The 13,078-nt window shown below is 41.5% G+C and overlaps 1 protein-coding gene across 1 annotated transcript in view; it reads left to right on the top strand.

Annotated features, from left to right (window-relative positions):
* Positions 1-5,437, top strand: part of C5H11orf58 (chromosome 5 C11orf58 homolog) — a 321,725-nt gene extending 316,288 nt beyond the window's left edge. Inside the window, exons 4-6 of the mRNA XM_075755070.1 lie at positions 749-809; positions 2,567-2,676; positions 3,901-5,437. Coding sequence (XP_075611185.1) covers positions 749-809; positions 2,567-2,676; positions 3,901-4,110 — 381 coding nt within the window. The 3' untranslated portion in view covers positions 4,111-5,437. The remainder of the gene's footprint in view (positions 1-748; positions 810-2,566; positions 2,677-3,900) is intronic.
* Positions 5,438-13,078: the final 7,641 nt, after the last annotated feature.

Below are 13,078 nucleotides of genomic sequence, written 5' to 3'. Positions count from 1 at the left end.
AAAACGAATTTCACTTGTACTAGCTTTTTTTGCTCAAATACAGTATTTTTGTAAGATAAAATATTTTACTGTATTAAAGAGGTGAAATTTCATATTTCGTAGTGGATAGAAATACAACAACCTATTAAAACATCCCACTACCACTAATCTTAATGTCTACTGGGATATTTAATGCTGCTTTCTATGTAATGCCAGTTCTTGCCTATAGGGATACATATGTTAATGAGCAACTACTGAGCCAAGAAATTAATGAGCACTGTGAAGGCCTTACCTGATACTGTGACCAGTTTAGAAGTGGGATCATCATAAGATGCACAGACTGAACTATTGTATAGTGCCAGAGAAAGAGACCCGAAGAGTAAATTGTCAGAACCTAAATTCACGCTTGTCCAGCATTGTAGTTTATTGTATAGTGTAGTTTTCTTATCAGATGATCACCATTCCTCCTTGTTTAGCTGACATGGTTTGTCTTCATCTTTGGAGTGGCAAAAACCGGAATGAAATAGAACCAGCTTTGGGGTGTGGGAAGAGCAAAGAGTAGTTGTTGGGGTATCTTTTTCAGAAAATTCAATGAAACAAAGATGAAACAAGTTTGTCAATAGGCAGCAGGTGTTAGCTAGTGAAATGTACAGTTTTACAGTTGGTTGCCAAGGTTTGACAGCAAACCTTTTCCATTTGAGATTTCCAGAATGTTGGCAGAGCTGTCAGTGCACCCTAAAGCTCCAAAACAAACTGCCTTTTCTTTTAGAAAGAACATACTGGCCGCCTTGTTATCGGAGACCACAGATCAACCTCTCACTTCAGGACAGGTCAGTTTATCCAACAGCTGATACAAAGTTGGAAATCGAAAACTTATTTAGGAACATCCCAGTACTTTGAGCTTCCTAGATGTTGCAGGGAGGGATTTCAGATTTCGTGGCTGAAATTGGAGACAGGTCAGGCTACGGAGTTGTAGAAGTTGCTAATTTCTCTAGTTAGATTATTGACAGTTTCTCTGACTGCACGTACTTGCCTTCAGAAGTCCAAGTTCAGCAAAGTACTTGATGGTCAGTTACACTTGTGTACAAATGCCCTGGAAATCAGGACATATAGGTTCTCAGTCTTATTTTGCTATCAAAATAAGAAAGTAAAGTTTTAGTGCTATTGGTACCTAGCAGTATTATACTTCTTCCTTGCTGCCAGGTAGGGATATCCAAACCTCTAAATCATTGTGCGTGGAAAGGAGCAGAGTTGATTTCTCCCCCCACCCAATTACCTGTTGAAAGATCTCTGCCTTAAAGCAATGGGGCAGAAGCTGAAAAGATCTGCAAGGTCACATTGGCAATTGGCAGTAATTTGAAGTCATGTAATGTATGACCATGGTAACTTCTTATCAGGCTTGCTCAGGTAGTAAGTCAAAGTACATCAAAACCAAGCTGGGCTTGACTATTTGAGAGAAGCTTTGACAAACCTGTCTAGAACAGCAACTGTCAGAGTTCCAGAAAACTTCTTTCTCCGATAGGCTCCAGTAGTAATTTTTCAGTTGATGAAAAATTATCTATGGACCAAAACACCAAAAGAAGCCTGAGGATTCGTTCCAGGTTCTGCTGGTATCTTGCAGAGTGACTGAGAATCACTTCCTGAAATCTGAATTTCCTAGAAAGGAGATGATGCTTCCCCAAAGGAGTCATAAAGAATCAGTAATGCTTTGTTATTAGCAAAAAGTTATGATGCTGTTTTTTCACAAAAAAATCGGAAGAGCTATTTTCTTAACACTTTAATTCCTTGTGCAACATACAGTTATTGTCCTTTTACAATAACTTACAGCTCTAACTTCCAGATAAGGAAACTTTAATTTGCAGTACAAGGTTTTAATTCGACAGAGATGCAAATTAAAAACTAGAGTGTTGTAGGCCTGTCAGGGCAGAATTAGAGATTCCTACCTTTTACAAGAACAGAGGATTCTTAAGTAGACTATATTTTCCCTCAGTAAAAGTGATTATTTACTTAGTCAAACAAGTAAGTAAAGGGCACGTAGAAGTAGCTCATGACAATTAGCTTTTCTGCTAATTCCTCAAGATGGAAAAATGTAGAGCTGTAGTAACTGCTCCTGATCATTCATCAGGATGCATGTAATAGTTTCAGATACAGCTCTACAAACAAGAGCGGTAGTATTGTCCTGACTTCTGCTGCTATATATTAATCCTGGTTTAATCATAGGAATCACATGTTATGAAGGCCAGAAACTTTCTCCTTGCTGTGACATGTTGCAGTATTGGCAGGAAGCACAGAGAAGTCGTACTCGTTACATTTCCCGTGTTTAGCAGAACATGCACCGCGTATAGTACAACTCTCCGAACGCATCAGGTCTTAAGAACTCACCAGCCCATCTTTGTATCAAAGCAGTTTTGCTTGCACACTTGATAAGATTGCTTTGTATGCAGTAATACTCAATCTGGTAGTTTAAGATGGGTAAATTTAAATTTTTTCGCATATATATTGATAAACTTTGAAAATGTGACTTCATGTAATTTGATGTCTTTGTTAATTTGAATGAACCATAACCAAAGTACACTGGACAATGCAGGGGAAGAAGACAAGAAAATGAACGAAGAATTGGAGTCTCAGTACCAACAAAGCATGGACAGCACGATGTCTGGACGCAACCGGCGCCATTGCGGACTTGGTTTCAGTGAGGTAGTAAGTTGTTTATTTCTATAATGATTTGGCTTTCACTTCACTAAGCCAAGGCGATACACAGTTTAAAAATCCAATTACTACAACTAGTGGCAAACTTCCGCAGTTTGGGTTAAAGAACAGACTTACTGCAGGCGCTTGACTTCTGTTTGTGTGCGCTGTGGGGGCTGTTTAGATGCCTGGAAGTGATTGATTTTTCTCATTGGTCTGAAAAGTGATACGACATACTTAATGCTCCATAGCAGTCAAGACTGATTAGGACAGAAAGTAACAATTACATTAAATCAGGATGTTGCCAAGGAATACCTAAGAAGGCAAGATAATCGTCTGCATTGTTGCTGAGAGCTAATCAATCGTAACTTCTTGTTGCAGTAAGGCACATACCTCTCTGTGGTCCTGAAAAGTAAGTGGCTATAGAGAGCTGAGACAAGGGAAATTTGCTGCATGGGGTCCCCTCCAGTGAGCTGGCACCTGACTCGTCTTGTACTCGCAAGGAATTCCATAGGGATGAACAGGGAGAGAAGTGTGACAAAACCCCAGAGAATTAGGTTATTAGGAACATGTCTTCATCTGTCAATTGAAAGGTGCAATAATTAGTTTTGTGCTACCTTTAGCACCAATTACTGCATAAAAACATAGCTGATGTTTCCAGAGCGAGTAAAACCACTTGTGCGGACCTGGAAATTCTTAATATTGCAGCCATGGAGGCTTTGCTCTTTAGGACCATGAGCAAAGTGCTATTTTGGGGTGGTTGTTAGTGGTATCATTGGATTACTTCAGTGTTCCTCATGCTGTGCTGCGCTAAACTTATTTTCAAAGATCAGTCATGAATGTGAATTCCTGGTGTTCTAGCTGTTAGTTTCATTATGTTTCACTCCATGGCAAATACTCAGGTGTCTTTATGTGCGCTGTACACCAGAGTAAGAAATTATTACACTGATGTGATCTGAAAGTTTTTAAACTCATTTAATGGTGTCTTTAGAATTTCTGCTGTAACTAAATAAGAACCATGTATGTCACAGTTGGTACGGTTAACCACTTCAGTGGAGTTGCTTCCTGTCTAATAATGTGTATATTAAAGACCTGTATTTAGCAACATTGCCCAGTTTAGTACTAAAATGAAAGGAGCTGTTAAGTGAAACATCCTCACTGAGAAATTTTAAAAGCTGCAACGGAGTTACCAGGAAATAATGGTTTAATCTGTCTCATAATCTGAACTTGTAGTTTCAGGAAAGTGAAGACCAAGACGACATTGCTGGACACTCCTCTGAAGAGAGTTCAGAGGACTCTGAAAGTGGCTCTGAGTCAGAGCAAGAGGAGTCTGCAGAGGAGCTACAAGCTGCTGAAAAACACGATGAAGCTGAGGTTCCAGAAAACAAGAAAGAGGCAAAAAGCAACTATAAAATGATGTTTGTTAAAGCCAGTGGTTCATAACTGCAGATGTAACACCTTTGTATTTAAAGTACAGTAAGCCTTATTGTTACCGTGCAAAGTGGAGGACTGCTACAGCACAAATCTTTGTATTATGATTTTAAAAAGACCCCGTTAGATGACAAAAAGTAGTATTTGCTTTCTGTTGCTATGGATAACATTTTTATGGGCACAGTGGTATTACTGGTTTTTGTAAAGTGTATAAAATTCTGGATGGAAAAATAAATTCTTTTTGTTCTTGCCCAATCTCTAGAATGTTATCTAAACTATCCCTCCCCTTGTTCCATGCCAGATAAGGCAACTTCATGTTAGTTGGTTTCTTTAGTTAGTACCCCAGTCTTGAATTTTTAACTATTAAGATTACATGTGAATTACTGGATGTTGCATTAGTTGTGAAATACCAATAGCAGCACTATTCTGTGATGTCTGGAGCTTTAAACAATGATTTTTGTCTGTAGATGCTAGTGTTGACAGGGCTAAGAGGAGAAATCACTCACTTTTGTGACAATATTAATCACTGTAGCAGAAGATGGTTTAGAAACACATAATACAGCAGAAGGCTCCACTTCCTTCTTTGGCTTTATGAGGGAGATAAGCTGTAGTTCTTTGTACCTTTCAGCAGAAAAGAGTGATTTTTTGAATTACTGGCTCCTGGTTATAGTACTGAGCTGTTATTAAAAGTAACTCCTCCCGAAGAAACCAGTTTACTTTGAAAGAGAAAATATACTTTGATAATGAAAAGGATATACAAATCGTTTAGCTTTTTTAAATATAGAATACAGAGTTAAGTATGCAAGCCCTTCTTCCTTTTCTCCCCATACATGCATCACTTGGAGGTCTAAGTCAATTATCACAAAAAGGTTGTACCTCTCACGTAAAGTCAATACGCTTAAAGTGTCAGGAGTTCCAGTAACTCCTTCCAGCAAGAATTAAGCACATCCATGCCTCTGCAAATTTATAGTTGATTGTATTCAAGTAATTAGCAAAATATCAGAACTTTTTAGACTTTGTTTCCTCTTATTATGTCAGACAGATCAACTGCCTCTGCTTGCTGGGAGAACAGAACATCTGACCTGTACCTCTAGTACAGCCCCATTCTGCCACAACAGTTTCAGGAAACACTCCAGATGCTTGTGGAGAATCTTCCCTTTCTGTGTACAATTTATGACGGGCAGATGTTTGCAAGCCAGTTGGCTTAGGTGAAAGCAGCAGTATGTACTATCATTGTATAGGGTTATTGAATGTAAACATTGCAGCATGAGTTATTGGGGGAGGACTTGGAAAAAGTTACCTTATGGAAAAAATAAAAGTAATATGATTGTAAATAAAAGCTGAGTGTAGATTTTGATTAATCTGGTTTACTGTACTTGCATTTAACACAAAATTTATCAAAGTCATTCAGTTTCAGCACCAACATTATAGCAGCCACTAACGGTCAGTGATTTGCACTGGATTTGTAGGGATTTTTGTGTTTTCCCAATACCGCAAGCTTCTAATAAATAGACAAAAATTAAAGTTCCTTGCACAGTGTGAAGAAAGAAAACCTCACCATGACTTAGGAAAGCTGTTCTATCTCTTGGGAGAGACAGAGGTCTTCCCTGAAAGATCAACTGGTTAACTTTGCTCATACACTGATACCAGTTTTTTTCCTATTTAGACACTCAAGCTTCACTTAAGCCAGCACGTCACTGTTAAATTCTTTTAGCCTGCTTATTGCCTTCAGTGCAATTACAAAATTAAGATGCAGGCTGCAAAATGCTGCATAGACACCAACCTCTCTGCTTTCCTGTCCCAGTGCTGAAGCTAGTGCTGCTCTCACAACCTTCCTTTCCGTGGCTGCTCACCATCCCTGCAGATGTCTGGATGCGCTCGTCAGTGTCGCATCTCCACAGACTCGCTGTCAGAAGGGGACAGAATCCGTCGCCAAGACCCACCCTGCCAGGCAGAGAGCCCTGCTGCTGTCCCGGTAGCCTCGAAGGGCGCACGTGGTAAAAGCTCACCTGAGGTCTTTTCTCTGCGGTGCAACCACCCCAGAAAGGCCCAGGAGAAGCAGATCCAGCTGGCAGGCTCTGCGTGGGTCGCTGCCAATGGAACAGGCTGCCACGGCAAGCACCATCAGGGGCTTTGACCGCTAAGCTCTGCCCTGAATTGATTACAGCCTCCTGTCTTGTAAAACAGATTTGGCCATCAGTTCCAAATATGAATAAATAGACCGCACAAAGAAAAAAAATAAACTGAAAATACACTGTTCTAGCTCTGACCAGAAAAAAAAAAAAAAACAACCAACCAAAACCCAAGCCCACTTCCATTCCCCAAAAGCATGACACATAATATTGCGAACATCTGATAAGGTTTGGTGCAACTTATTCATGATGCTGCCCTAAGGCTCACCTGCTCAAAATAGGAAGAGTACTACACAATCCTGTCTCTGTCTGTGTAACATTTGTAAACATTAAGAACTTGCAGATTCATCTATGAAGCGGCCTGAGAAGCGCCTCCATTTGTACTGAGTAAGGCTGATTTAGTTCAGGGTAGACTGTGCAGTAAATAGTTTAATTCAGGAGTCTGTTTTAGCCACATTTGATATAAAAGCATCAGCAGTAGTGGCACGGATAGTAGAATGGTTTCAGCTCTCACACTTACTGGAGACAGAGAACACATGAAAAATAAAGGTTGGTGTCTTGACTGACTCTAGGCAGAGCTTTGCTTTTTCAGATTGGCATAGAAGGAGCTCCCAGAGATGATAGCACACACTGCATCATAAAGGCGGCAACTGCATTTGTCTTTTCAAACAAGATTTGGCCACTGAAATTCCTCAATTCAAAGACCAGCTTATTTCCATCTCAACAGAAAGGCCCGTACAGTCTGCCCGTACTCCTACGTGTCTCAGGAAACAACTGATGGAAGTTAGATCTGTCACAGAACAACCATTGTGTCTGGTAACAATTTTCATCCGTTTCTAAACCCCACTGCAAATCAATGCAGGTGCATGATCAGCATTTGGCTTTGGGAGACTGAAGACATTTGAAGAGGTGGAAAGCCCCGGTGTGCCTGTTCCCCTTCCATTTGCCCTGGAATAGGGAACCCCTCAAGATGAGTTCCATCACAGCCCCACTGCCCACAAGGTCCTGCAGTCCAAAAAGACTATCTAGGCCAGGTAAAAAGGGATCGGTCTCTTTCTCAACATTGTACAGGGCTTCTTTGAGGCCAAGAAAACCAGATCTATAAGTTACCCTGTAGCTTTATGCAACTGCTTTACAGTTTACTCTCCCTTTCTTCCTGAAGAAGAGGCTGACAACTTGATTCCTGAAAGCACAATTTATAGGCCAGCTTCAAAGCTACAGGTCCTTCTAAGGCTCTGGTTGGGGAATTCACATCAAAGAAGATGTGCACATGTTGTTCTGATGCCACAGAGGACGGTTGGTAGAAATCTCTGTGGATTTGCTACCGTCCCCAGAACAGGGATTAAATTATGCACTGAAGCTGCCTCTGTAAACTGCAGGAGACAAAGAGAATAAGTGGCAGCGCAATATCTCATAATCAAAGCCTGGCACAGTTATTTGCATCAGTCTCTTGGAAGCCGTCAGGGGATTAGGAGAAGGGACATGTGTCAAGGTACCCTCACCAAAGGGACAAAGCAGAAGTTGGTTTTGTTTGCTTTTAAGACTGCCACTTCAACCGCACTTCCTCAGAAAAATATCTGAGTAGTACGCAGGTGTACAGCCTCATGATGAGTAGATAAAAGTTTCCTTAGTTTTTGCACAGCATTAGGGAAACAAAATGCTTAGTGGTTTAATCTCATTTGATTTGATTTTGATGTGCAGGTGCAGAATGAGATCACACTGACAGTTTGTGCTATTATCTATCCAAAGCCAGTGCCATTTATGGTGTCCATAGCTCAGGAAGAGCTGAAAAGTAACATATGTTAGAAGAGGGGTTTTGTATCATCACTCAAGCAATGTGGGGGCTCAGAAAAAAACAATTTCCCTGCTTTGAACTTTTTCACAACTGCCCACCTTGACCTGCAGGGAAGTTCTCTCAAACCATTACCATAAGCCAATGCTCCTAACACAAGTGTATCAAGCTACGTGAAAGACTGCAGAAGGTTTGACAATCTGAACTGGCTCCTTTTCACCCTCATATTTATTGCTAAAGCTCTAAAACAAATGCAGGTGAAGCCTTTGATCCTCAACTGGTTGGGGCCAAGTCTCCTCCTTCCCATTACAGCCACTAAATTCTACTAATTGTCACCTGTTTGTAAGGATGCAGTAACAGAACATCTCTTTCCAAATTTTTTTTTTCCTTTTTTTGTCAAAAAGACTTCTTAACATAAGAAATCGGTACTAGACATAAAAAAAAAAAAAAGGATAACAAATTTGCTCAGCAGACAACTGATGGATCCACTACCCAGATCCTGAATAAAATCTGTGTATAAAATCATTTGCCAAGTCACTTTTAAGCTGGATTCAGTGAAGACAACTGAAGAGTCCTCAGGCATACAGAAGGCTTTGAGGGAGCCAGTGGACACAGCTACCCTCCCGAGATGCTGCTCTCTTCCCTCTCAACCTCTCATCCAGGTTAGGACATGGAAAAAGAGCAGAGCAGCCAGTTCTAGTACTTGTCTCGGCAGCGGTCCCTCAGATTCTGTGGCTTAGCACCAAATGAAAGGAGAATGGGATCAACAAGTGTGCGTGTGTATGTGTTCACACCCCCCGCCGCACACACTCAGACACTACAACCCTGTCGGGCAGAAGCCAAAATCCTGTTCCGTACTAGAAGAAGATGCTCAAAGGCACAAAACAGAAGCAGCAGAGCAGAGACGTAGCAGAACTCTTTAGGATGAAATAAGCAGTAAGCAGTCAGAAAAGCCAACAAAACCGACAATACAAGAGACAAACAGAATTAGCAGTGATTTCTCTGATGTCCACCTCTTCCCCCAGAGTGGTTCAACTCACTGTAACTAAATGTCACCAGCTACTTCCTTTCATTGGAGTCACATCTTGCATAAGCCATCAGCCAGGGTTTCAAAAAACCTCCAAAAAACCTCCTGTGTGTCAAGAGATGAACCGAAAGACGACGTTAAAGCTTTTCTCAATCCTGGCTCTAGAGACAAAATCAAGCCAGCCCCAACCCCCTGTCAGTGCAAAAGAACAGAGACTACAGCAGGCCCCACAACACTCCGTCTTGCGACAGCACGTCACAACCCCTGCGAGAGAAGCGCTTGCTCAGGACAGGCTCTGGAAGCAGGGAGGACCAACCTTTTCCACCCCTGGCTCTGGGACGAGCTGTTTCTATGGGGAAAAAGAGAGTTTCACTCACAGTAGCCATTCTTAACTGCAATTTGGCATAAAAGAACAGAGCACAGCAGCTCCCAATAGAAAAGACAATTGTCCTGTTACCAGAACACTATTTTAAAGTCATCGGCAATTCTCTCCTTCATCCATTGCCACCATCAACACTCCCTCATTTATCCTGTTCACAAGGGATTTTTTGTCCTAGGACACTGGACTTACACCCTCATTTGCCAACTATTCCTTCTTCTCACCTCCCCCTCTACAGTTTAGGCTGAGTCCCATTTCTTAAAGCATTTTGCTTCTGAGTCCATGTATTCCAGTCCCTTCAATCATTTTGCTACCGCTCACTTCAAACCACTCTCAGCTTCAGCCTTTCTTAGTCTTGTTTGCAGATGCATCTCTGCCATTATTTCCTACAAACTCACTACTTACCTTTCGGTTCTTAATCTCTTCCTTCCTTTAGTGCTTTCTTATGCTCCTGCTAAAAGGCTTCTTCTAGTGGGCAACAAGAAAACTTCATTGTGCTTCAAGTTTACATCTTGTAACACTATTTCATCAACAACTGCTCCAAAAATGCTAATTCTGTTCGGGTTTTCTTTGAAAGCTGTGCTGGTTTTGGTTGGGATAGAGTTCATTGTCTTCATAGTAGCTGGTATGGGGCTGTGTTTTGGATTTGGGCTGGAAACAGTGTTGATAACACAGGGATGTTTTCGTTCCTGCTGAGCAGTGCTGACACAGAGCCAAGGCCTTTGCTGCTCCTCACACCACCCCACCAGTGAGTAGACTGGGGGTACACCAGGAGCTGGGAGGGGACACAGCTGGGACAGCTGACCCCAACTGACCAAAGGGATATTCCATACCATATGACATCATCCTCAGTACACAAAGCTGCAGGAAGAAGGAAGGGGGGGATGCTTGGCATGATGGCATTTGTCTTCCCCAGTCACCATTACACGTGACGGAGGCCTGGTTTTCTGGAAATGGCTGAACACCTGCCTGCCCATGGGAAGTGGGGAATGAATTCCTTATTTTGCTTTGCTTGCGTGTGGGGCTTTTGCTTTACCTATTAAACTGTCTTTATCTCAACCCACGAGTTTTCTCACTTTTACCCTTCCGATTCTCTCTCCCATCCCCTCGAGGGGGGAGTGAGCGAGCGGCTGCGTGGGACTCAGCTGCCGGCCGGGGTAAAACCATGACAGAGGCCGTTTTACACTCTCTGTAAGGCAGCCAGGAGCACTGACGAGTAAATAACAAGTAAACAGTGCACAAATGTGCACATACACAATAGCTTCTGGTTTTATTTACTTTTATAATTAGCACTCGAAGTTATTCTGCCATCTCCCAGTAATTTCATGGTAGGCTTTATAATTTTACCTTCCTCTTCGGTTTACCTGTAGTTTAACATTCAAAGTATGGTTGTTGCACAGAATACCTCAACAGACTTGTATTAGAAATGCTCTTTAAAATTACAAAGCTTTGAACTAAAGAAATATCTCGGGAAGTTTTCATGGAAAGTTCATCTCTGTTGGTTCAATTCAGCTACAGTTAGATGCACCTTTTCAAATAATGGGGGAAAAAAAAATAACGTAAAGAGGTCAGACCCAATCAATACAGATGTTCAAACAGAATTTCAGGCACTGTGATGTGTGTATTTTTTGTGCTCTTTCTTTGTACTGCTCCACTCTGAAGAAAGGTTGCTTTTGCTAGTAGAGCAATAAGTCTTAGCCTTTTGAATACAGCTAAATAACCAATGGGAATGTTTACTAGGTGTGGAAAGTAGAGCAGTTTTTCATGTTCTTCTCATGCATGGCTTTGTTCTTTTTATAACTACGCAATACATAGACACACGTGCGGCACAACCAACACTTTAAAATACCCAAAGACAGACATAAATCAGAGGGGTAACATCAGATCACGTCTCCTGTATCTTCCAAGTTTTGACACTAAGTAAATCTGGTCTTTCCTCCATATAACATCCAAAAGTTAATTGCTAAGACACATGGGAAATGTGTGGGTTTACAGAGGGGAACAGACGCCGGTATAAAATACGTAGGCATATATTTGAAGATCTGGAAATCAGATGAGTAAATGGCACAGGTGGAAAAATAACGGTGTGAACAATACCAGAACACGTGGGGAGTGCTCCCCTTTCTTCAGACACCAACCCCTCCCTCCAAAGGCTACGGGGCACCTGACACCACCTCACTTGACCTTTCATAATTTTGTTGAAATAGCCAGTTTAGCAGCATCTTTCAGTAGCTTTGCGTTCCACACATAAAGCAACTGTCCAGAATAGAATCCCTTAACACAGCTGCTTCCTGAAAAACCTTTCTATCTAGGGTTTTTTTTCAACTGTTCCAAAACAGTCTGGATGGCTCAAACTACTGCTACTTGTCCAGTCCTTCAAAAATAGCTTTATATACACGTACAAAGTGTTTCCCAAACGAAATAACTCAAAATAACAGTAATGAAAGAAAAAAAAGGGGGGGTGGGGGCTGTTATGCAAGTTCAAAAAGGTGCAAACAGTGCTACTTACGGCTCTCAGGCTGCAGTTTTATAAATTCAGCTGTGTAATAAAATGTTAATAACTTTAGTTGAAGAAACAGAAAACCGATGCGTAAGGGAAGGCAGTCTGCATAGTTTTTGTTTGCTGTAACATTACAAAACACTAATTAGAAAACAGCACCTTCGCAAGAACCACCAATACTGCTTTCTAATGAGCTTCTGTTTCTTTAATTACAATTAGTCCCAAACACTTAAGCAAGCTGCTTAATAGGCGGGGGGGGGGGGGGGGGGGGAAGCCACTTTCTGACCAAAATGATATTGATATCATTGTTTTTTCTGGTCTCAGTATTAGAGATTAGTAGGTAACACCTACAAAACAGCATTTTGATTAAAAGAAACAGAACTGAAAAAGGAAACCGACCCAAACCAAACACTACATGCATATGAAAATTAGCCCTAATTATTTAAGAACTACACCCATTCCTGCAAAAAAGATGGTCACCGGAGAACAGCATTTCGCATATTAAATAACAAGTTTTAGAAGAAAAATTATCTGGATAATTTTTTCCCAAATAGGGGATTAACTATGGACACAGATCAAAATCTTCAGATAGACTAGTTTTGTTAAAACCATTAATGGTATAAGGATTTAGGGCAAAATCCTTCTCTTTCATGCAAGCTTGAATGAGCAGATTTTGCGTGTGTGATGGAAGGAAAGAAAATTAACATCTCCCACAACCTGCTGAGCCAAAGCGCCTGCACCCCTTTCCCTGGAATGCGGAGCCGATGGCGCTGCAGCCCAGGATCCCATGGGCTGTGCTCTTCACCCGCCAATTAAGGCCACATTCTCTTCCCTCCTGCATCACAAAGCTTCTGGAGAAAGAATGCAGTTTCACTGAACCACGAAACCTGTGGTCAAAGGCTCCTTTGTGTGCCTGAGAACCAGGACGAGGGTGTCATAAGCAGCTCGGCTCTGAATTTCTGCTGCACGCATCTGAAGGTCAAGTGCTCACATTCCCAAATATTCGCTCTCAAGTTTGCAGAGTCAACACTAAGCCACGGAAATACTTCTAACCGCTGCCTTACATTTTGTTCTAGAGATTAAGTTTCAGAAGAATGAAACATTTCCACTGGTCTCCACCAAACTGATGTCACTTGAGGGCACAGCTGTA

This window comes from Balearica regulorum, chromosome 5 (genome assembly GCF_011004875.1).
Source record: "Balearica regulorum gibbericeps isolate bBalReg1 chromosome 5, bBalReg1.pri, whole genome shotgun sequence".
Taxonomy (NCBI): Eukaryota; Metazoa; Chordata; class Aves; order Gruiformes; family Gruidae; genus Balearica; species Balearica regulorum.
The sequence above is the reverse complement of the archived record's forward strand: the minus strand, read 5'-3'. Positions and strand labels throughout refer to the sequence as shown.